The sequence below is a fragment of the Helianthus annuus genome, chromosome 1 (genome assembly GCF_002127325.2).
Source record: "Helianthus annuus cultivar XRQ/B chromosome 1, HanXRQr2.0-SUNRISE, whole genome shotgun sequence".
Classification (NCBI taxonomy): Eukaryota; Viridiplantae; Streptophyta; class Magnoliopsida; order Asterales; family Asteraceae; genus Helianthus; species Helianthus annuus.
The window spans coordinates 123,846,959-123,869,788 of NC_035433.2; the positions used below are offsets into that span (position 1 = coordinate 123,846,959).

A 22,830-nucleotide genomic window follows, 5' to 3' on the forward strand; every position below is an offset into this window, starting at 1 on the left:
GAGTTGGGTGAAAAATCTATTTTTCCTAGAAAGTCTAGGAAGGAATAAGAATTGGACATGTGTCATTGAGGGATTTTAAGTAGAAGGGCTATCATGTAATTTCACATTTTTAATTTTATATTTGGAATGTATCTTCATTAACTAAAATTCCATGATTTTCGGAAGTTTTATTATTTTCGAATTCAAATCTGGAAGTCAATGTGTTTATCTGAAAACTATCAGCATGTTCTTAGTGATGTGTGTTATCAGTCAGAGAGGTTGAAGTCAGTGTGTTTTAACACTCTGAAGTCAATATATAATCAGGTTGTGTTTTAACAGTTCTTTTGCATTTTAACAATCTGAATGTGTTTTATGTTATTGTCTATGTCACATTACATCGAATATTCCATTGTTCAGAAGATTACTGGAATTTATCAGCATGTTCTTGGTGCTGTGTTTTAACAGTTTACAGGGCTAAAGTCAATTTTTTTATAGATCCCACAATATAAAGATGGTAAAACACAGGGTATGAATCTGATTGCTGTTAAAACACAACTGTATGAACCTGAATGCTAAAACACAACTGTATGAATCTGATTACTGTTAAAACACAATTGTATGAATCTGAATGCTAAAACACAAGTGTATGAATCTGCTTGCTGTTAAAACACATCTGTATGAATCTGTTTGCTGTTAAAACACAACTGTATGAATTTGAATGCTAAAACACAATTGTATGAATCTGCTTGCTGTTAAAACACATCTGTATGAATCTGGATGCTAAAACACAACTGTATGAATCTGAATGCTAAAACACAACTGTATGAATCTGCTTGCTGTTAAAACACATCTGTATGAATCTGCTTGCTGTTAAAACACAACTGTATGAATCTGTTTGCTGTTAAAACACATCTGTATGAATCTGAATGCTAAAACACAGCTGTATGAATCTGCTTGCTGTTAAAACACATCTGTATGATTTTGGATGCTAAACCACAACTGTATGAATCTGTTTACTGCTAAAACACAACTGTATTAATTTGCTTGCTGTTAGAACACATCGTCAAGAGAACGGAGATGATAAGAACAATATTTGAATGGTGATGATGAACTCGGAGATGGTGGAGATGGAGAAGTGTTTTAATTTGATCCGGTGCTCTCCCTCGTTTCTAAAGTTATCTTCTTCCATGATTATAGTTATTTTTGGTAGGGATTGGGGTTTCCAAGATGGGTTTGGAGAGAGAGAGAGAGAGAGAGAGAGAGAGAGAGAGAGAGAGAGAGGGAAAATCGCTTGAATTTAGGAACTAGGCGGTTATCTAATTGATTTAAAACACGGCCATTGACAAAATTGCCCCTACTCATTTAAAACAATAAATTAATTAAACTTAAATATTACAAGATTGCCATTGATTTAATCTCAACCCTTAAACACACCAATCGGATGGAACAGATCGCTTCCTAGACTTTCTAGGAAAAACACACTTTCTGTGCGAACCCTACTATATATATATATATATATATATATATATATATAAAGAGAGAGAGAGAGAGAAAGGTTAACATACTTCACGGCTTATCATACTTCACGTAGGAGACAATGGTAACCATTGGATCAGAGGTATAATCATGCATGGAACATATAATCACGCATGGGACCACATTATCACGCATGGGACCACATAATCACGCATGGGATCCAAAATCACGCACGTTATTTTGGTCAAAAAAATAATTACGCATGTTATATATTTCGTGAAATACGTTAATGTACGTTAAGGCGTGAAGCACATTATACTTTCTATATATATATATATATATATTAAAAAAAAACTGATGTGGCTTGGCCACGCCAGCCAAGCCACGCCCACCATACCCCATACAAAATGGGTTTGTGAATTGAGTTTTCAAAGTTACACGTGTCAACCTATTCCCCAAACCCCCGCCCCACCACACCCCACAGTCTTATATTAAAACTAGATTTTAAAGATGGTTTCTACATACTATAGTGTACACATGTTTACTTGTATTTTTTTTAAATAAATAAAGGAAAATCAATTTTTAATTTAAACCATTCAAAAGCAGTTGTCCCTAACTAACAGACGTAAAACAAAGTGAACATGGATGGATATTTCGCGACATTCAAAGTAAATTTCTTCCTTACCTCTTTTGACGTTGGTATCGGTTTTAACATGCAAGCCCGAAGAACCGAACCCCAAAATACCCGGAATTACACATAGGTGCAGTACTCGGTTATGAGTTTTATATGTTCATCAGTCTCGGGTCGGGTTTAAACTCCGACGTGGTGGAAGGAAGGACGGTCGTGGCAAAGCTTGACCCGAATGATGGGGGAGGGGGTGGGGTCGAAAACGTATATACCCAAAAATTTCTATAGAACCGGGGAGTCGAAAACGTATATACCAAAAAAATTCTATACGAAAACTACATATATAACACTACTGAGCGAAAAGTTCGAGGGGTCGGGGCCCCCCGGCCCCTTCTATACTTCGCCCCTGCGGTTGACGATCTTGATGCCGATTGTCGGCTACTATTGTGCACAGAAGTAAGTAGTATTGTGGGAGTCTAGGGTTTGACAAGAGGAAACATTACAAAGGAGCACTTAGGGGTAGGGTGATCCACTTTAGATCACTCATCAGATAATCATTGTTCGTCATGTCATTGAATTTGATTCCATCAATAGTGATAAATTTTAGTAGGGGTGCCCATCACTAGTGATGGAATAACGTACAACCAAAGCAACACGTGCCCATCAGGCTCAAAGCCCAAACACAATAATAGTTTAAACAAACAATTTTGCATAAGATACAAAAGCCTATTACACAAAACAACATAAATGCATAACGTACAACCAAAGCAAGCCAACTATGGTAAACACACTCAACAAAACGCGTGTCAGATGACATGGATTGCAAAAGAAAGTTGTAAATCAAGCACCATTTAAGCATAAGGTACAATAGCCTATTGCACAAAACACCACCAATACATAATAGGGTGCAAGCAAAGCAAGTCAATCATGGTTGGTAATTGACGGTATTAGGAAGCAAATTCATTTGCTTTTCTTTCTCAGTATTTGTGGCTTCACCTGCCTCCACAAATTTCTTGAGCCGGTCTCTCTTGTCACCCAAGACTTTGATTTTTTTCTTTCATGTGTTTGATGTAACTCACTGCCTGATGCATTTGATCCGATGTAGACCGCTTTCCCTAAACACATTTTTAAACATACAATAATTAGGTATCAACCAGATTAATCAATCGTTTGGGATAGAGGTAAGGTTTACCTCCCCAGATCCTACTCTATGAGTAGGATTTTCCTTTACAAGGTTGTTTGTTTGAACTAATCAAACACACCTAGCTGGTTATCAAGTTAGGAAGTACCCTAAACAACTTGAAGCGACCAAAAGAGCTTACCTTAACATAATTAAGGGGAAGTAGACCCCTAAGTGTAGCATAAAGCTCAGCCATATCACGCCTTCGTTGTCTTTCCTATGAGCCAATTTTCTTTGTGTATGCTCATCTTTACTATCATTTGATCAGTTGTTCCTGAATTAGGTTTAGATGAAGGTGACTGAACTCCGTGCAGTTTCCGAGCTTTGGTGAGTGGAATATTTGTAGTGGCCTCCATGATCATGAAGGTTGAGTACAAGATCTTGTTGATTTCTTGCCGGTTGTTGGAAGGAAATTAAAAAGAAGGAATCTGGTGAAATACCAGGTCATCACTATGCTTGAAAGAGAACATAATAAATAATATATGATGATATCTAGGTTAAGCCCACCAGGATTTGATCAACCACTATATATATTTGGGGGATCATACGAGTATAAAATACATGTTAAAATAGTGATTGTAGAGATATGTCTATCTGTGATATCTTCAACCTAACAAGATTTCTTGACATCTTTCCTGTTAATTATTAAGTATTAAGTAGTATTTTCTTTTTTGTAAACAATTTTAAATTCATGTGTACCATCTCCGGAATATTTTCTTTTATGTTCATACTAGGTTATAACCCCGTGTGTTATACGGGTTAAGTAAATAAAAAATCAAATAGTTAATAACGAAGATTTAAGAATTATGAAACGATATTTATAAGACGCTTTTCTGATATCCAAATAAAATTTTGTGTCATGTATGATCAAAACTTGTGATGTTTGTCAAGTTTATAAACATGAAAGCATTTGAACCATCGATTAGAAGACAGACTGTATCATCGACTTCTCACGAGTTTTAACAGTCATGTAAACATACATTTAATAACCCAAGTTTTATTTAAATAATAGTGGTCTTAATTTATTTGTTCTAAAAAAATGTTGAAATGTCCAGATTAGACATATAGCAATTATCCAATTAGAAAAACTTATATAAAAAAATAATGTTTCAATTTAAATTAATTAGATAAATATAAATTATCGGTAATTATTAAATTATATAACTTTAAAATTTAAATATCTGAACGTGAGTTGCATCTTAAAAGAACGGTTGTTTTTTGATAAATTTATTAGTATGATAAATGTAATTTTTATTCTTCTTGCATTTTAAACATCTATTAAATTTAAGAGTAAAATGCACGGATAGTCCCTGTGGTTTTGTAAAATAACACCTATAGTCCCCAACTTTTGTAAATGCACGAAGAAGGCGTGTATCGATGAGGGAGTTGCAGGTGGCAGGTGCTGAGGGTGAGGGTGGGGTGGGGCCAATTGAGTTAATTTTATTTTTTAATATTTTAATATTTTTTATACAGTAAGGGCATGAAGGTCATTTCACACTCGCTTAACTGAGAAAAATAACCCCTATTTACTCCAGGGACTATCCAAGTAAAAAATTGTCAAACCACAGGGAGCACCGATGTAATTTCCAAAAGTTAGGGACTATAGGTGTTATTTTACAAAACCACAGGGACTACCCGTGCATTTTACTCTAAATTTAATAATTTAAATTAAATAATAATTATCTACAATTAAGGAATTAAGATATAATTTCTAACCTAGTAATTAATATAAATAAATAAGAAGATATTTTATGAAACTTTATCCGTAATTTCTTAAATGTTTGAAACATATTAAATTTAATAATTTAAATTAAATAATAATTATATATAATTAATGATGGTTTAGAATAATGATAAGTATCCCTAAATTGGTTTCTTTTATTATATAGTATAGATTATTTGTGGGGTTTTTTTTTATTTGTTAGGTTAAAATACTTTAGTTTTGAATGCATATATGGAACCCCACCATCTACATTAGCAGTTGATCAACATCCAACCAAGATTAAAAATTAAAAAAAAACAAAAGCAACGCTCACAAACACATCATTTTGGTTAATGGTTGTATTTATCGGTAAAAAAGTCGAGTTGAATACATTATAATTATAAATTATAAAATAATTATAAATAAACATCAATGCTTTACATTCATCTCTGGCTGTAAAAAATAGACTGGATTTTTTTTTTCTTTAAACAATTTAGAAAATATGAATATATGACAAGTTTCATAGTTTTTTTTTTTTTTTTTTTTTTTTGGAAATTGAACTTTATTAAATGACAAGTTTAATAGTAACACTATAGCATTCACCAATAAGGCATATGTGAGATGTGTTTTTGGTGATGTGACAATTTTTTGGTGTTTTTATTACTGGGTGAAGTTGTTTTTAAGAAGAGAGTGTGTGGTTTAGTTTATGGTGAAAAACTAGAAAATATGAGCTATGTAAGAGCATCCCCAATAAAGGGTGTTTTTTATGTTTTTTCTAGTGCCTAGTTGGCACTTGCCAAACCAATACTCACCCATCTTTCTCTCTTTTGCCCTACTCACACAACACAAAAACACATATTATCTCTCCTCTCTCCTACATAACACTCACATAAGGCTATGGGGTGTGGGGGTCATGGATTGGAACATTATTTCCACATAGGATCATTAATTAAATGGTATACCATCCCCCCTCCTTGATTGATGGTGGTTCCCATGGATTAAACCACGATTACCACGACCCTCCCATTTGATAATTTTAAGACAAAAACAAATTAACAAAAATAAAGGGGATAGTGGTTGGGGTCATGACCACACCCTTAGGGTAGTGGTTTTAAATAATAGATTAAAGATGAATGATGTGGTGCCTATGTGGAGGGTCATGGTGGTCATAAGGGTCATGACCACACCCTATAGCCTAACATTCTTCCCTCCAATTTTTTCTCATTTTTTCTCACATACATCACCACACCTTCTCTTCTCCATATCACTTTTTCTCTCTTTAAAACCATCAAAAAACTTCTCTACTTAGACCATGTGTAGTGGTGAAGAATTATAATGCCCCCACCATGGGGCATTATCCGACACGTGTCATCCCAGTCAGCATGGGGCATTATAGCAAAAGTGGTGTAGTGGGCATAATGCCTAGTAATGCCCCTTCCAATTATTAAAAGTGATTAAAAAAAAAAAAAACTTATTCATAGTCATCCACTAATCTGTGTTCCCATTGGTGAGTCAAAGTTCCACCCTCATCCATTGTTTGCTTTGAGCGTTTTAAAGAAAACGCCGGAAGAAAAATTTTTCCAAATTTTTACAAAGTAACGCCCCATGTAATGGTGGGGTAGGCGTTATAGGGCGTTTTTTTTGAAATTTTTTTAAAGAAAACGCCCCACTATACATGGTCTTACAACTGGAATGTGGTTGTCATTTTGTGGGGCCCTACAATTAACTCTTGCCCTTCAAAAAAAAAAGTTAACTCTTATCTCTTCCATAAAAACTAGGATTTTGACCCGCCACGCGTTGCGGCGGCGGCGTCGAAAGTTAAATTAACTCGTATTTATACTTTATATTTGATCCGGCTCTTTGCTAAAAAAAAACTATGTCATCGTCGAATGAAAACGTATTTATACTTTATATTTGACCGGCTCTTTACTGAAAAAAGTTACTGAAAACGTATTACCTGGCTGTCGATTGCATCTCTCAAGCACCGAAAACAACATGAATTGTTGCAAGTTTTTCAACAAGTAATCTTTAACGACATTGAACCATTAACGAGTAAACCATATACTTGTGTGTATATTTGTGAACCTGATGGGTAATGAGAAACAATTATCTGACTGGTATGATACTGGATATAAAAAACAGTTTATAATCAGAGGATGTAACAAATTACAAGGACATATGAAATTATATTTGTTTTTAGAGTTTTAACGTGTGAAAGAACATCTTAAAGAGAAATGAGATATTGATCATAACCTTGCATGCCTATTGTGAGAAAGGGCCATGGATTTGCTTCCATATACACATATTAAGTTCCATTTATTACGAAATTGTTTCAATTTTTAAGTTTTTTTCCAACGACAACTATATTATTATTTAAATATAGAGAAAGGGGACAAGTACATAGAATTCCAAAACAAAAACAAAGACACGTCACATCTAGAATATTAAAATCACACTATCTACCCCAATTTAGACCATCATATGGTGATCTATTCTTTAACCAAAGAAATATGGTGATCTATTCTTTAACCAAAGAAACGAGCCTTCCTTCATTGTCATCACGGTTCTCATTACGGATAACTTAGCATTATTAAAGGTGATGTCATTCCTCGATCTCCAAATTCTCCACATTACAATTCTTTTGTTACATAAACCTTTCCATAAAACTTTTAGTTATTAGTATACCTCTGTTTATATAAATCCTCTATATATTTTTCTAAAAATATCCTCATCTTTCTGTCAGCTAAATGAAGGAAATTACTAGCAAGGTTTTTCTTTTTTACCTTTTTATACCCGATGTATCGTTGTATGCAATGATTTCATTAGCAATGGATGCAAACTTTAACGTTAAACCGTCAAGCTGCTGACCGGTTTTTGTCAAGTCAACTGCCATGTCGTCCGTTTTCACAGACATGAGATGTGGCTGCCATGTCACGCTTAAAGGTTATCAAGTATCATAATGACAGTTTGCTGAAAATTCATTACACTTAGGTGAAGTAAACCCGTCACCGTATATATCAGAGATGCTTAGGATTCAACAGGCCGGTATGGTCTGGAGACATTTACCAGAGAATAAATAGACTTTGATACATGTTTTAACAAATAACATGGGCATTTATCATCTTGAATGAGTCTAGGCCCTAACACAAATATACATACCAACCCAAGACACATAACTTCTAAAAAATGTTCAGGCAAATTAATTCAAATACAAAAACAACTTCAGGTTGAGATCTACGAGAAGTCGAAAACCAAAACACTTGCATATATAAGGTGGGTGATTATGTAACCATCTACCACTCTTTTCTCTCACTCGTTAAATCACTAAAGCACTACGTAAAACTATATTGTGGTGTTACACTTTAACATCGGTTTTGTATCGAATCTGCCCGTATATATGTGGTGTGAGGAGGTTCATTGCAAAACACCAAATTATTACGAGAAGAAAAATAAGCAACTCAAAATCATTTAACATTTTTCTATCAATAGTTCATGTTTTTAGAATTGTGCTTCTCACAAACACATGTGTAGGCTATGTACAAACGCAGCAAGCTAATTTGTTCATATATGCTGTAATTTTCTACCTTCTACCTACATGTGTAGGACCGTAGGTTATATACATAAATGAACAATCAAGCTAATCTCTTCATATTTTTCTTTCAATTCAAGGAGAGAGGAGCGAGAAACAATAACTATATGTATATAGAGATATATATCAATAGTGGATAAAAAAGAGCTCTAACCTTGAATCAGGACTCTATATACTTGTCCTGTATTTTCCTAACATTACAAAATACCAGCACAATGTGATCGAATGTGAAAATGTATGATTAGCTCAAGGAAAAAAAATCTAATTCTATTGATAGAGAATGCACAATCATATATATGTTTTTAAAAAAAAAAAATTAAAAAATCTAACTCTAATGCGGCAGACGAGAATTCTGCAATTGTGCTGAAGTTACGTTGTGAAACTGTGTAGATGCTACATTGTGGAACATTGTTGGTACTACACCTTGCAACTGCGGCGCCATCATATTATGCAACTGTAAATGCCTCGCGTTAGGAAGCTCCTGCAACGACATTTATAAAAATAATAATACGGTAAGTTGTTACAATGTTAACAGTACATATGTATGAATTATGATAAAGATTAATAGGCAAGAGTGCAAGACAAACCATTTGATGAAAACTGGAATCAATCCCAATATTTACAACTTCTGGTTGTGCGGGTACCTGATTCATGTGAGATAAAGCTTATTTAGACAGATGAGAACTTGAAGTCATTAAAAATAGAGTAAAATGCCATTTTCGTCTCGGAGGTTTGGCCAGGTTTGCGACTTTCGTCCAAAGGTTTGTTTTTTCGCATCTAGATCCAAAAGGTTTGAAATCTTGCCATTTTCATCCTGCTCGTTAACTCCATCCATTTTTCTCCGTTAAGTCAGGGGTATTTCCATCTTTTTGTTAAGTCCTTACTAAATAAAAGTTAAGTTCTTGACTTTAAGTTGACAAAAAAGACGAAAATACCCCTGACTTAACAGAGAAAAATGGATGGAGTTAACGAGCGGGATAAAAATGGTAAGATTTCAAACATTTTGGATCCAAATGCGAAAAAACAAACCTTTGGACGAAAGTCGCAAAACTGGCCAAACCTTAGGAACGAAAATGGCATTTTACTCTAAAAATAAAGAGGGAAAATAAACAAACCTTTTCGTTCATAACTGCAGTACCATTACTGTTTGACTTTTCTTTCTCGGGCTCTGCTCGCGTAATACGATTCACATCTAAGTTAGTCGCGGGTTCTTTAGAAACTGCGGGGCCTTCATTTGCAACAGAGTTATTCACATTTGTGCATTGAGCCAATGCATCTTTAATCGCACCTAACGCAATTTTGTAACTTTCTTGCGAAATCGAGCCTTCTTCCCCCAAAATGATAGCCCGACGACACAAATCATTAAGCCGTCTGGTTTTCGTTTGTACGTTTTCCAGTTTTTCACTAATAGGGTATCGGCTAGTAGCTGCATTTGTCCATCTTTGCAGCACATATTTAAACGGGATACTGCAAACACCCGACATTTGTAGAACGACAACCGCATGCCGACATAAATAGCCTTTAAATTCAAACGAACGACAAGAACAACATATATCCAAATGTGAACCATTCCATTCCACCATGTAGTCTTGACCACTTTCGAATTCTTTTACGGTACACGCTACCGAATCTCCGTCTTGTTTGTCGATCTTAAGATGACACGCAGACGCCCCCAAAATCTCAACTTGAAATCTCTTAAAGATTTCATGAGTGTATACAAACGACACCTGTTTTTCAAACGGTGATGGCGATTTCAACTCAGGTGTGTCGTGCCACGCGTCAAAATTCGATTTCGCTTGTTCTTCATACAAATCTTCCACCATAAGTTTGTATTGTTCTAGAAACTCTCGCAAAAAAGTTTCTAAATGAATGTATTTATCGATAAAAGAATTCGGGCTCTCTGATCGAGAAGGTGCGTATAATCCAGCAAGCGATATGTTCTTGATAAACGTTGGGGCCCATTGTTTTCGATCATGGTATAAAGATTGAAACCATGCGTCTTCGTTAAGATTAAACTTGTCGACTAATTTAACCCACCTTTTGTCAAATTCTTCTTCGGTCCATGACCGGTGTATACACTTGTTAAATTTCTTCGTGAACGTATCGTGCCACGGGTACAAACAATCAAGCTGCCTCGAAACCTTTTCTAGAACATTCCAGAGATTGTAAAAATGCCGCGTGTCAGGAAACACCGCTGCAATCGCTGCTTCTATAGAATTGCTTCGGTCCGTAAGTATTACGCTCGGGGCCCGGCTACCCATCGCTAAAAACCATGTTTGAAACAACCAAACAAACGTGAATAACGTTTCGTCTGCGATTAACGCACACCCGAGTAATGTGGGCTGACAATGCTGGTTAACTCCGATAAAAAGAACCAACGGGATTTTGTACTTGTTTGTGAAATACATAGTGTCGAAAGAAACCACATCGTTAAAGTTTTTATAATCCTCGATGCCTTTTGCATCGACCCAGAATACGTTTCGGAGTTGATGTTCTTCGTTTAAATCCACGGAATAATAAAAGTTTGGGTTTTCTTCCTGCATTGTAACGAAGAGTTCGAGAAGTATTTGAGCGTCGCCTTCATCTAACGTTAAACACCGACCCCTGTCGTTTTGATTTCTTATATAATTCTCCAAGCCGGTAGGTTGATATACGCCGTATTGTTTCGACATGGTTGCTAATATTGTTTTTCTACGTATCTTGGGATCGTTTTTAAGCGGGTCGGAATTCCGGTGACTTCGGAAAAAATGTGATTGAGATGGCAAGAGTTCATGGTTATGCTCCTTTACGAAACTATGAATATACCATTTTCCGTTCGGTTTTCGCTTGACGTGCATACTCGCTTTACAACCGATTTTAGGTGAGGGTCTTGGATTAATCGCGTCATCGGATTGTTGTTTGTTTCCGTATCTTATGCATGAGAATTTAGCATCAATGAACTCTTTTGAGGCTCTGGAACGACGACTGCTCAGTTTGGCGGTTCCAAAACCTACTGATTTCGCGTATTCTTTATAATACTCGTAAGCTGCTTCATTTGAATCAAATTCTATATTGTCTTGGGGTTCTGAATTAGAAGCCACAGAGGCAGTATTGACATCCATATTCGCAGTGACAGATCTTAGCTTGTGTACAACTTAACCACAATACCGGTTCATATTTCGTCCATCATATCCGATACATGAAACTTTATCGCGTTGATCCCCCGCGGATACACTAGAAAGACCAAAACTGACATCAATAGTGGTAAATTAAAAACTAGCACATTTCCTACTTAACAACACACGTATAATAGTTCATCGTAAACAACTATTGGGGTGCGTTCAATACACAAACCAATACTAACTTGAAAGCTAAGAGAACCGCGTAATTCATTTTTACATAGTGCTTCGTAGATATAATGGAAGCGAGAAAAGGAACGCGTGAGTGCGGTAAGCGGATACATAACTGTCGCATGTATAACAGTTAATGCAAAAGATACAACTGCATTATGCGGTTTTCATCGTTCTCGACTTAAATTGGTTCGTATTGCGCGTTCCTTACAACTATTCCCTCTTTCCAAACAAAAGGCTACACTTCAATATTTCTCATACCTAATATCATTGCATAAGCATAACTCACATAAACTGTGATGGAATTAACACAAAAATTCACACCTTACTGGACTCAAAATCAATACATTTAAAGTGAAATATAACCTCTATAAACAAAGTTTCATACTCAATATTCAATAATGAGAATCAGCACATTTAACACTTTAACCTACACGCACGAATCTGAATTGTTTAACAGAATCAATTAACGGAATCTTGTGTATGATAGGGAATCTAAATCAAATATAATCAACTAGAAGAGTTATGGATGTGAGAGATTTTACCGAAATTACGTGCAGATCAGGAGATGTTTGAATGAATTCTGATTGATTGAAGGCGGAGACAGCAGGAATTTAGAGTGAGATCAGAAGATTGGTTGCGGGTATAATTTGAAGTTTAGGGATTTTAGGGTTTGTTTCTGTGTTAATTTGGGGAAGAAGAAATGGGTCGTATTCGACGCGCGTTTGTATTTGCGTTCAAGTGCACTCGTGCTGTGAGGGTGACACGTGATATACAAAGGTTGGTTCTGGTATAAACCATATTTATCCTACAAACTGTAAGAACAATGCTAGTACTTACAAAAAATTAAATTAATACATACTAAAACAATAGATACATAAAAGTAGCACTTTTGAATTAGAGTAAACTTCCGTTTTGCTCCCTGTGGTTTGGTCAATTTAACGGTTTTGCTCCAAATCTTTAAAAATAGCCATTTTACTCCCTGATGTTTCGGTTTTTTGGCCAGTTTGCTCCCTGCCTCTAACTCCATCCAAATTGTTTGTTTTTCCATTTTGCTCCCCGCAGGGAGCAAACTGGCAACAAAACCAAAACATCAGGGAGTAAAATGGCTATTTTTAAAGGTTTGGGGCAAAACCGTTAAAGTGACCAAACCACAGGGAGTAAAACGGAAGTTTACTCTTTGAATTATATTAGCACATGAATAATCAAGATAATTGATTTTAGCACATATGTAAAATGATTTCAGCACTTTTCTTTATCAGCACATTGAAAACAAAAGGAAGATCAAAATAAATAATTAATTGTTTGTTAGCATAATTATAAAGAATTCAAAATAATTGATATTTTTTAGGTTATCATTTTGCCATTTCTCTATAATTGGTTGGATGCCACATGTCACTTTTTAAATGGGGGTATACGAAATGTAGTTTGTATTTGATCCTACTCCGTGATATACAATGGTAGATTCGTGAATACAAAATATGATTTAAAACTATTTGGTGATTGAACCCACTTGGTGGGTGTTTGGGTTTTACCTTATTTTAGAGTTACTTATAAAGCTGGAACGGGTGTCTTCGATGACCTCATGCGGAGAGCAAGTGTACCGATCGGGAATGTGTCACCAACATGCTTTCGGTGAACTGTGAAGTGGTTAAACGGTGAGTGTCACCAAGTGGGAGGAGAGAGAAGGGATAAAGAGTGGGTTAATGGTGGGCTCCACCCTCTTTCAACCAATCATAAAAGGGTTATTGGATTTTATCACACCAAACTATTGGCTATTGGCCGCTGCCACCCCCAACTATCACTTTGACGTCTGTTACCCCCAACTTAACACTTTGTGTGTTATGTCGCCATATCGTTAACTGATCACTAACTTTAGATCCCGGTACTATACTTTTGGGGGTGTCATGGGGATCTTAGGACACCCCAAGTGTATAGTAACATGATCAAAAGTTAGTGATTAGTTAACGACGTAGTGACAGAACACATTGAGTGTTAAGTTGGGGGTGGTGGGCGTCAAAGTGATAGTTGGGGGTGGCAGTGGCCAATATGTAACACCCCGTGTTTCGGAAGTCGAAGTCAAAGTCAAAGTCAAGATTGAAGTCAAAGGAAGAAAAGATTGCTAATTGCAATCTGTCTCTCCTTGCTCAATTCTTGTTTTGACTTCTTTGACTTATAGTTAGCCTATTTTAGGTTTTACGTTAGTTATATTATGTGGAGTAATTGTTAAGATCGCAGTAATCGATGTATATTTATCGCTACGAATCGCTTTACGACTGTGAACAATAGGAAGTAACAATGCGATAAAGTCAACTAAACGCTAATCGAACTAATCTAAACAACATCGCGCTCGCAACTCAAATTACGTATTTTGGGTGATTGTTATATGTGTGTGTGTGTGTGTCTTATGTGTTACCTATGCATGTTTATTTATGATATGTGTGGTAATCAATCGAATCGCAATCGAACTCAATCACAATCGAATCGCAAACGCTAAACGAACACGAAATAAGGATGATTGTATGTTGATATAGTATGATAATTAGTGGAGAAGAGATAACGCGAGATATGAGTGGTTGGGATTAAAAGTAATTTGAATAAGGAAACTCTATCGCATCGCAATGCTCGCAATAGAAATCGAAACGGGCAAAACTCGTCGCGCAAAACTCTCAAATCAAGCGACTGATCGATCAGGCGACCAACCGATCGACCAGCCGTGACCGATCGAGCTGCCTGGCCGATTGACCAGCCCTTTCCTCTTTTGGAACTCTATAAATACCTCCTGTCACTTTCATTCTTTCTACTTTTGGAAACTCTCTGTCTGAACAGCACGCTTTCCTCGCTTTTTCTCCGATTTCTCTCAAATCCGGTAAGATGTCGTCCTAAATCTTGTACTTCCTTAATCTACACGCACTCCTACACCTTTCTATCTTTTGAATCTTAACTTTTGACCGTGAAATCACCAAGATTCAAGGTGTTTTAGGATGACGTCATCATATGTTCTTGAAGAACTTCATGTTTTGGCCTCAATCCACCAAGAACAACTTAGATCTAACCGATTTCCACACAAATAAACAAAGATCTTGCATAGATCTAAACACATTCATGGTGAAAAAGGATTGGAAGATGGTTTCTAACTTTCTTTCAACTCTTTTACACTCAATGCACTCAAAACCGATAGAATCGGACCTTGTTCAAGTCTTCTACTCATTCTTAGTGTTGTACTAGTTCAAGATCTGGATTCTACTCACGAGACCACCGATTTCGAGTTAACCAAGAACGGATGTCTTGAACCGGTTAACTGGTCGAACTAGGGTGATTCCTGTTTGATCGGATCGCTTGGGTCAAGACAGGGTTCTGTTGGTGTTGTCACACCGTCTCGATAAAATGACAAACAATCAAAACAACCAAGTGTAACACGAACAGGTCGACCAGGACTGAGTGTCGTCCGATCAGACTGTTGTCCGATCGAACAGCCCATCCGAGCGACCGGCCATCCGAACGGCTTACACCTTGGGTCCCACACTTAACCAACCTTATCTGAAGTCTGAGTGTTGAACGAATTGCTGTCTGATCGGACTACCATCCGACCGAAATACCATTCGGATCATGAGATACTTGGACTTTAATACTTAAATAATTTTCAACATGTTCAATGCACTAGGAATGTCACCCGATCGAACTGCTGTCCGATCGAGTGACATCCTGCTGCGAACTTGTTTTCACTTAAGTGCCCAACCGAACGGGTTGCCGGCCGATCGAACGACCGTCCGATCCACTGACCTGAAAGGTAGAGATACTTCAATGTTTTATAATGCTACAACGAAAACTTCAAAAGTCAAACCATCATACACAAACACATCCTTCCTAAAGGGAGAAACAATCCACTCGAACGGCCATCCGCACGGACAGCCGTCCGAAAGGACTGTCACCCGCACGATCAGCTGTCCGATCGGACTACCATCCGATCGACCAGCTGTTCGACCCACCAACACTTATTTCGTTTTACGCATCACTTATCGTTATGCTATCGAACTATTCCGGCTAACCCTACTCTCAAGCGCTCCCTTCAATCCATCAACCACTGTGAGTATACTCGATCCCTTTTTGCTTTCGCACTTTTGGGTGTTACATACGTTACTTATTCGAAATCACATCGAACACACTATGCAATACTTTTAACGCTAACTGTTACCGCATGTTATACGTGACTTAATGAATGCTTGTTTGTTATGTTTACACATGGAATGTTGTCTACCTGCCTTAGCAACGACAGTACTATAGTTTGGACTCAGCACCCGTTCATACGGGGGTTGTTAAGGACAATTATTTGCATGGATTACACTGGCGATCATGTATTACGAACTGCCTTGGGCAGTCAACCCGCAGTCATGGGTATCGATAGGTTCATGTCGATAACTAACATGCTTCGTTTTACTCAGTGTACGTGCCAGTTATGCGTAAACTATTTCGAACTCTATATGCTACTATCAAACTTGTATACTCGCCTTTACACTATGAGTATTGACTTTTGTTTTATCGTATGTGACAGGTGCATAAGGTGTCTATTTGCTTGGAAATCAAGGCTAGGAAAGAGTCTTAGTTACCAACAAATAGTTGTATGTACTATTGAAACCTGAGTTGTCGAAACAGAACAATTTGCCTAGATTTGTCTGTAATAATTTGTTTGCCTTTTGAGACATGGTATGGGACATGTTACTTTAAATTGATTGGTAATGATAATTGTTATGGAAACTTCTGGAAAATTTGTTTCGCTCAGTGCCATGCCCCGATGTTTCTGCCATCGGTTGGGGTGTGACAGATTGGTACCAGAGCCATAACTATAGGGAATTAGGCAAGACTCGACCTAGTCCGGGTCGAAGTCTTAGAGACCTAGTCTATTGTTAGGACCCATAGCCCGACTCGTGCATGTCCAGTAGGGATTAGGTATGAGCTTACTGCTATCTCTCGTTATTCTCGCCTACGCTACACTATCACTGCAATAGAAATTTCAATTTTTTGATAGGCGATTAAGTCGAGATTAGGTGTGAAAACCGTAAACTCTCGATTAAATTGCTTGTTTGATCTGTATTTATCTATAAAACGCGAGAATTCGCGTTGAATCTGGAGTGAAATCCCTACTTTAGCGCGGATTTTCGTCTCTATTTTACTAAAATAGGAAAGGAGTTGTTAAGCTAGGGGTGAAACCCTAACCTTGACGACTTGTTGCAACTTTTTTATTTTGTTTTACGAAACTCTCACCAAAGTCTCGACGGACTCCAACGACCTGAACTCACGGTATGACTAGAGGGATGTGTGCCGGATGCCCAAGAATCGAGGCAGAGGCCCGATCCTGAAAGTCAAAATGAGTACGACAAGTCCTTGAGAATAGTCGAATCGCTTTGGGTAGTAAATGTCTAATAGTCGCAGACAATCTATTTCTCGATTTTTTATATGTTTCGATTCTGAGTCCGCGACTGCTGACTCCGATGATTCATCGATTTTATGTGGAGTTATGTGTTTACGTGGTTTATGCTTATTTGTTAGCATTTTGAGGTACTACTGGTTTCGATTTAATGCCTTTTGCTTCCGCTGTTCTCATGACACCCACTACCCCACGTTAACAAATCACTACTACCCTAAGGAAGCACCATACGCTATGATGCTCGTTATACCACACGCTTATAATATAAATAATCGCTATGCTAAAAGAGATCGCTATATTCGAACGCTCGCAGACTTTAAATGATAGGTTTCTGTATTCTGACTACTTCTGGTGATTATGTGCTTACGTGCTTCCGTGATTCTGTGCCCTACGTGCTTATGTGCTTCTGTGATTATGTGTCTATGTGATAGAATGTGTTCCTGAGCTTTAGTATTAGACGTGTGAGGTGAGATTCGATTATGATGTGTCTGAGACCTATGACGATGTCTGTTGCAGACATTGTCAACCGGACCATCATCAGGACCACGACACCCATGACTCACTCGCCAAGAATAGAGGGACAAACGCCTTGCTGCCATCCTCGCTAAACAAGTGGCCAAGGTTGCGCCCAGATCGTGAGTGAAATTTACGAGAACGTTAGCAAATCGTCTGAGGAGTCTAGAACCGAAGCTCCTAAAGTTGCTACCAAGACTGCTTTCAGCTTCAAGCAGTTCAAGGCTTGTGGTCCAAAGGAATTCACTGGAGAAGATGGCCCAACGGCTATGTTTCAATGGTTCGATTCCCTCGAAGTCACTCTGCGCCAAAGCGGTTGTCCTGAAAATCTCTGTACCCTAAACGCTACCGGCGTCTTCCAGTCCCACGCATTAGACTGGTGGACGGCCGAGAGAAACAAACGCGGGAATGATGCAGCTTATGAGCTGACCTGGGAAGAGTTGAAAGCCATCATGATGGACGAATTCTGCCCTCCCCATGAACGCCAAAAGCTGGAGGACGAGTTTTGGAACATAAAGCAGAAGGATGGAGACAACGCTACCCTGACTGCTCGCTTTAAGCAGCTCAGCCTCATCTGCCCCGATCAAGTGAAGACGTCTGATATGGCAATCAAGAAGTACATCCGAGCTCTACCCGACTGTGGATCTGATTTTATTCATGCCGCAAAGACAGCAACGATCGAAGAAACTTATCTGCTTGCCGCCGAAATCAACGACAAACAGGTAAAAGCTGGTTTTTGGGAGAAAGCTTCAAAGTCTTTGCATCAAGCTACCGTCGCACCATCCTCCGAAACCGCCGCCGCTCAACCGTCAAAGTCCTCACGCCGCAGGAAGAAGAACAACAGCAGCTCCAGCAACAAGAACTGTGCTGTCACCAATACTGCTGCTCCACTTCAAGCCGTACCGGCTCAGCAGCAGTCCCACCACCGTCCAGCACCAGTTACATATGCACCGCCCACAAAGCGTGCATACACAGGCCCTCACCCGGCTTGCCCAACATGTTCTTATCATCATCCGGTGGGTCTTGCCTGTCGTTTCTGCGCCCACTGCAACATGTACGGCCACTTCACTGTCAACTGTCATACTGGTCCCCGCAACACCACGGCTCCTGCCACTGCTCATCAAGCTCTACTCCCAGCCCCGCAAGGCCATCAAGCGGCTTAGGCACCCGCGATCAACGTCAGAGTCTGCTTCGCATGTGGTGATCCCAACCACTTTGCGAACATGTGCCCGAACAGGGTTGTGAAACAAGAGCCCCAGCAGCAGCAGCCTCATCAGCAGCAACAGCCACAGCAGCAGCAACAAGCCGCACGCACCAGAACATTCAACATCAATGCGCGCCAAGCCCAGGCTGACAACAACGTGGTCAATGGTACGTTCCTTGTGAATGGTATTTATGCATCGTGTTTGTTTGATACTGGAGTCAATAATTGCTTTGTGTCGTTTGAATTCGAGAAGCTCCTTAGTCGTAAGCGCTCCCATCTCCCCTCGACATTCGATGTTGAAGTGGCCACCGGAAGAACTGTCGCCGTTAATTATGTTCTTCGTGATTGTACTCTTGATCACATCTTCCCAATCGACCTTATCCCGATGCAACTCGAAAGTTTGACGTCATAGTAGGTATGGACTTTCTTCGCGAAAACCATGCTGAAGTTGTGTGCTTCGACAAGATGATTCGATTCTCGCTCGCGAATGGTGATTTATTGTGTGTCTATGGCGAAACTGCTTCGAAAGGTCTCAAACTCATGTCATGTGTCCAAGCTAGAAAGTATCTCCACAAGGAATACAGAGCTTTCTTGGCTAACATCGTAGTAGCGGAGAAGGAACAGAAAAGGAAGGCATAAGTGAAAGACGTCCCTGTGGTCCGTGAATTTCCTCAGGTGTTCCCTGATGACCTTCCTGGACTACCGCCAAGTCGTGATATCGACTTTCGTATCGACCTCATTCTTGGAGCCAATCCTGTTGCCAAAGCTCCTTACTGACTCGCGCCATCCGAAATGCGTGAACTCTCAAACCAACTCCAGGAATTACTTGAGAAAGGCTTCATTCGCCCGAGCACCTCTCCTTGGGGCGCGCCAGTCCTTTTCGTCAAAAAGAAGGATGGGTCGTTCCGGATGTGCATCGACTACCAGGAATTGAATAAGCTAACCATCAAGAACTGTTATCCCCTGCCTCGCATTGACGATTTGTTTGATCAGCTACAAGGTGCTACGTGTTTCTCGAAGATCGATCTACGCTCAGGCTATCACCAGCTGCGCAATCAAGAGGAGGATATACCCAAAACCGCTTTTCGCACTCGTTACGGCCACTATGAGTTCGTTGTTATGCCTTTTGGTTTAACCAACGCACCTGTGGTTTTTATGGATCTGATGAATCGCGTGTGTAAACCATATCTCGACCGTTTCGTCATCGTGTTCATCGAAGATGTCTTGATCTATTCCAAGTCGAAAGCCGAACACGCGCAACATCTACGTTTGGTTCTCGAGCTACTCCAGGGGAATCGACTCTATGCCAAGTTCTCCAAGTGTGAATTCTGGCTAGAGGAGGTTCAGTTTCTGGGTCACATCGTAAATAGTCAAGGTATTCATGTCGATCCCGCGAAGATTGTAGCAGTTAAGAGTTGGATTACACCTAAGAACTTGTCTGAGGTCCGTTCTTTTCTCGGATTAGCGGGCTATTATCGACGATTTATCGAAGGATTCTCAAAGATAGCTGTGCCGCTTACCGCTCTCACGTATAAAGACAAGCCTTTTGTTTGGGGAACCGAACAATAGTCTGCTTTCCAAACCCTCAAGCACATGCTTTGCAATGCTCCTGTTCTCACATTGCCTAATGGAAACGACGGATTCATTGTCTATTGTGATGCTTCCAACCTTGGTCTTGGTTATGTTCTCATGCAACGGGACAATGTTATAGCTTACGCATCTCAACAACTCAAAATCCAAGAGAGGAACTATACAACCCATGATCTCGAGCTAGGCGCGGTTGTTTTTGTGTTAAGGATTTGGCGACACTACCTGTATGGTACCAAGTATACGATCTTCACCGATCATAGGAGCCTACAACATATCTTTGATCAAAAAGAACTTAACATGCGTCAACGCCGATGGGTAGAACTTCTCAACGATTACGACTGTGAGATTCGTTATCACCCTGGCAAAGCAAATGTTGTTGCTGACGCGCTCAGCAGACAGAGTTATTTGCTTAGCATCCGTAATACCCAAGCCCAACACGATCTTGAAACTCTTATCCGCGAAGCCCAGCATGCCTGTTTTAATGAACGCACCCTAAAGAAGGAGAGAATCTATCACGATGGAGCTCAGCTAGTGAATAAGTCGAATGGGATATTCCATTTCCTGGACCGAATTTGGATCCCTAGGCGGACCGATTTGCGACAGATTTTGATGGACGAAGCCCACAAATCCTGGTATTCTATTCATCCCGGTGCCGATAAAATGTACCAGGATTTTCGCTACAAGTACTGGTGGCCAGGTATGAAAAGGGATATTGCCCTCTACGTTGGGAAGTGCCTGACTTGTGCAAGGGTCAAGGCTGAACACCAAAGGCCCTCTGGCTTACTCGAACAACCCCCAATCCCCATGTGGAAGTGGGAGAGTATAGCTATGGACTTCATAACAAAGCTTCCACACACGTCATCAGGTCACGACAGCATTTGGGTAGTTGTTGATCGTTTGACCAAATCTGCCCACTTCCTTCCAATACGAGAAGACTACAAGGTAGAACGATTAGCCCGAATCTACACCGATGAGATCATTTCTAATCATGGGACGCCTCGCGACATCATCTCTGACCGTGATGCTCGGTTTACCTCGTGACTGTGGGAAAATGTTTCAAGCGGCTCTTGGTACTACGCTTAATCTGAGTACCGCATTCCACCCTCAAACCGACTGTCAGACTGAAAGAACGATTCGCACTCTTGAGGACATGCTCCGTTCGTGTGTCATAGATTTCGATGGTAATTGGGATAAATACCTGCCGTTAGTCGAATTCTCGTATAACAACACTTATCATTCCAGCATCCAGATGGCACCATTCGAGGCCTTATATGGAAGAAGATGTCGATCGCCTATTGTATGGAACGAGATCAGTCACTGCAACTAACCGATCCCGAGCTATTGCAAGAAACGACTGACAAAGTCCTCCAAATTCGAGACAACTTGTTGAAAGCTCGAAGTCGACAAAAAAGTTACGCCGATAGACGACGCAAGCCCCTTGAATTTGACGTTGCTGACTACGTACTCCTAAAGGTATCACCTTGGAAGGGTGTGGTCAGATGCGGCAAGAAAGGGAAACTAGCGCCTCGATATGTTGGACCATTTAAGATTCTAGAAAGGATCGGAAAAGTCGCCTACAGACTCGAACTACCGGAGGAACTTAGTAATGTCCACCCGACTTTCCACGTGTCAAACCTCCGAAAGTGCCTGGCTGAGCATGATTTAATTGTGCCTCTCGATGACCTCCAAATAAACGAAACACTATGCTTTGTGGAGAAGCCCGTCGAAATCATGGATCGCCAAACCAAGCAGCTCAGACGCTCGCACATTCCTATTGTGAAAGTCCGATGAGATGGCAAATGAGGCGCGGAGTTCACTTGGGAACTCGAAAGCGACATGAGGGCGAAGTACCCGCAGTTGTTTGTTACGGCTTAGGCCTAATTTCGGGACGAAATTCCCTCAACTAGGGGATGCTGTAACACCCCATGTTTCGGAAGTCAAAGTCAAAGTCAAGATTGAAGTCAAAGGAAGAAAAGATTGCTAATTCCAATCTGTCTCTCCTTGCTCAATTCCTGTTTTGACTTCTTTGACTTATAGTTAGCCTATTTTATGTTTTACGTTAGTTATATTATGTGGAGTAATTGTTAAGAATCGCAGTAATCGATGTATATTTATCCCTACGAATCGCTTTACGACTGTGAACAATAGGAAGTAACAATGCGATAAAGTCAACTAAACGCATCGAACTAATCTAAACAACATCACGCTCGCAACT

The 22,830-nt window shown here is 39.4% G+C and overlaps 1 protein-coding gene and 1 long non-coding RNA gene across 2 annotated transcripts; both read right to left on the minus strand.

The window, feature by feature from the left end:
* Nucleotides 1-2,772: 2,772 nt before the first annotated feature.
* On the minus strand, nucleotides 2,773-3,958 carry LOC110876592. The gene is made up of 2 exons (XR_002556670.2): nucleotides 3,406-3,958; nucleotides 2,773-3,198 (listed from the first exon to the last, which is right to left on the minus strand). It is a non-coding gene; the product is annotated as an uncharacterized LOC110876592 (long non-coding RNA).
* Nucleotides 3,959-8,660: 4,702 nt separating this feature from the next.
* LOC110876578 (protein FAR1-RELATED SEQUENCE 4) lies at nucleotides 8,661-12,632 on the minus strand. The gene is made up of 4 exons (XM_022124748.2): nucleotides 12,429-12,632; nucleotides 9,670-11,767; nucleotides 9,142-9,198; nucleotides 8,661-9,035 (listed from the first exon to the last, which is right to left on the minus strand). The coding sequence occupies exons 2-4, from the start codon at nucleotides 11,653-11,655 to the stop codon at nucleotides 8,886-8,888; spliced, it is 2,193 nt and encodes a 730-aa protein (XP_021980440.1). The 5' UTR covers nucleotides 11,656-11,767; nucleotides 12,429-12,632; the 3' UTR covers nucleotides 8,661-8,885.
* Nucleotides 12,633-22,830: the final 10,198 nt, after the last annotated feature.

What these genes read in the sequence shown, in the direction of transcription:
- LOC110876578 (XM_022124748.2), bottom strand. Translation starts at nt 11,655, where the DNA reads ATGGATGTCAATACTGCCTCTGTGGCTTCTAATTCAGAACCCCAAGAC. An exon ending in CTGCAGTTATGAACGAAAAG is followed by an intron (nt 9,199 to 9,669) that starts GTTTGTTTATTT and finishes CACATGAATCAG; the next exon opens with GTACCCGCACAACCAGAAGT. An exon ending in ATTCCAGTTTTCATCAAATG is followed by an intron (nt 9,036 to 9,141) that starts GTTTGTCTTGCA and finishes ATGTCGTTGCAG; the next exon opens with GAGCTTCCTAACGCGAGGCA.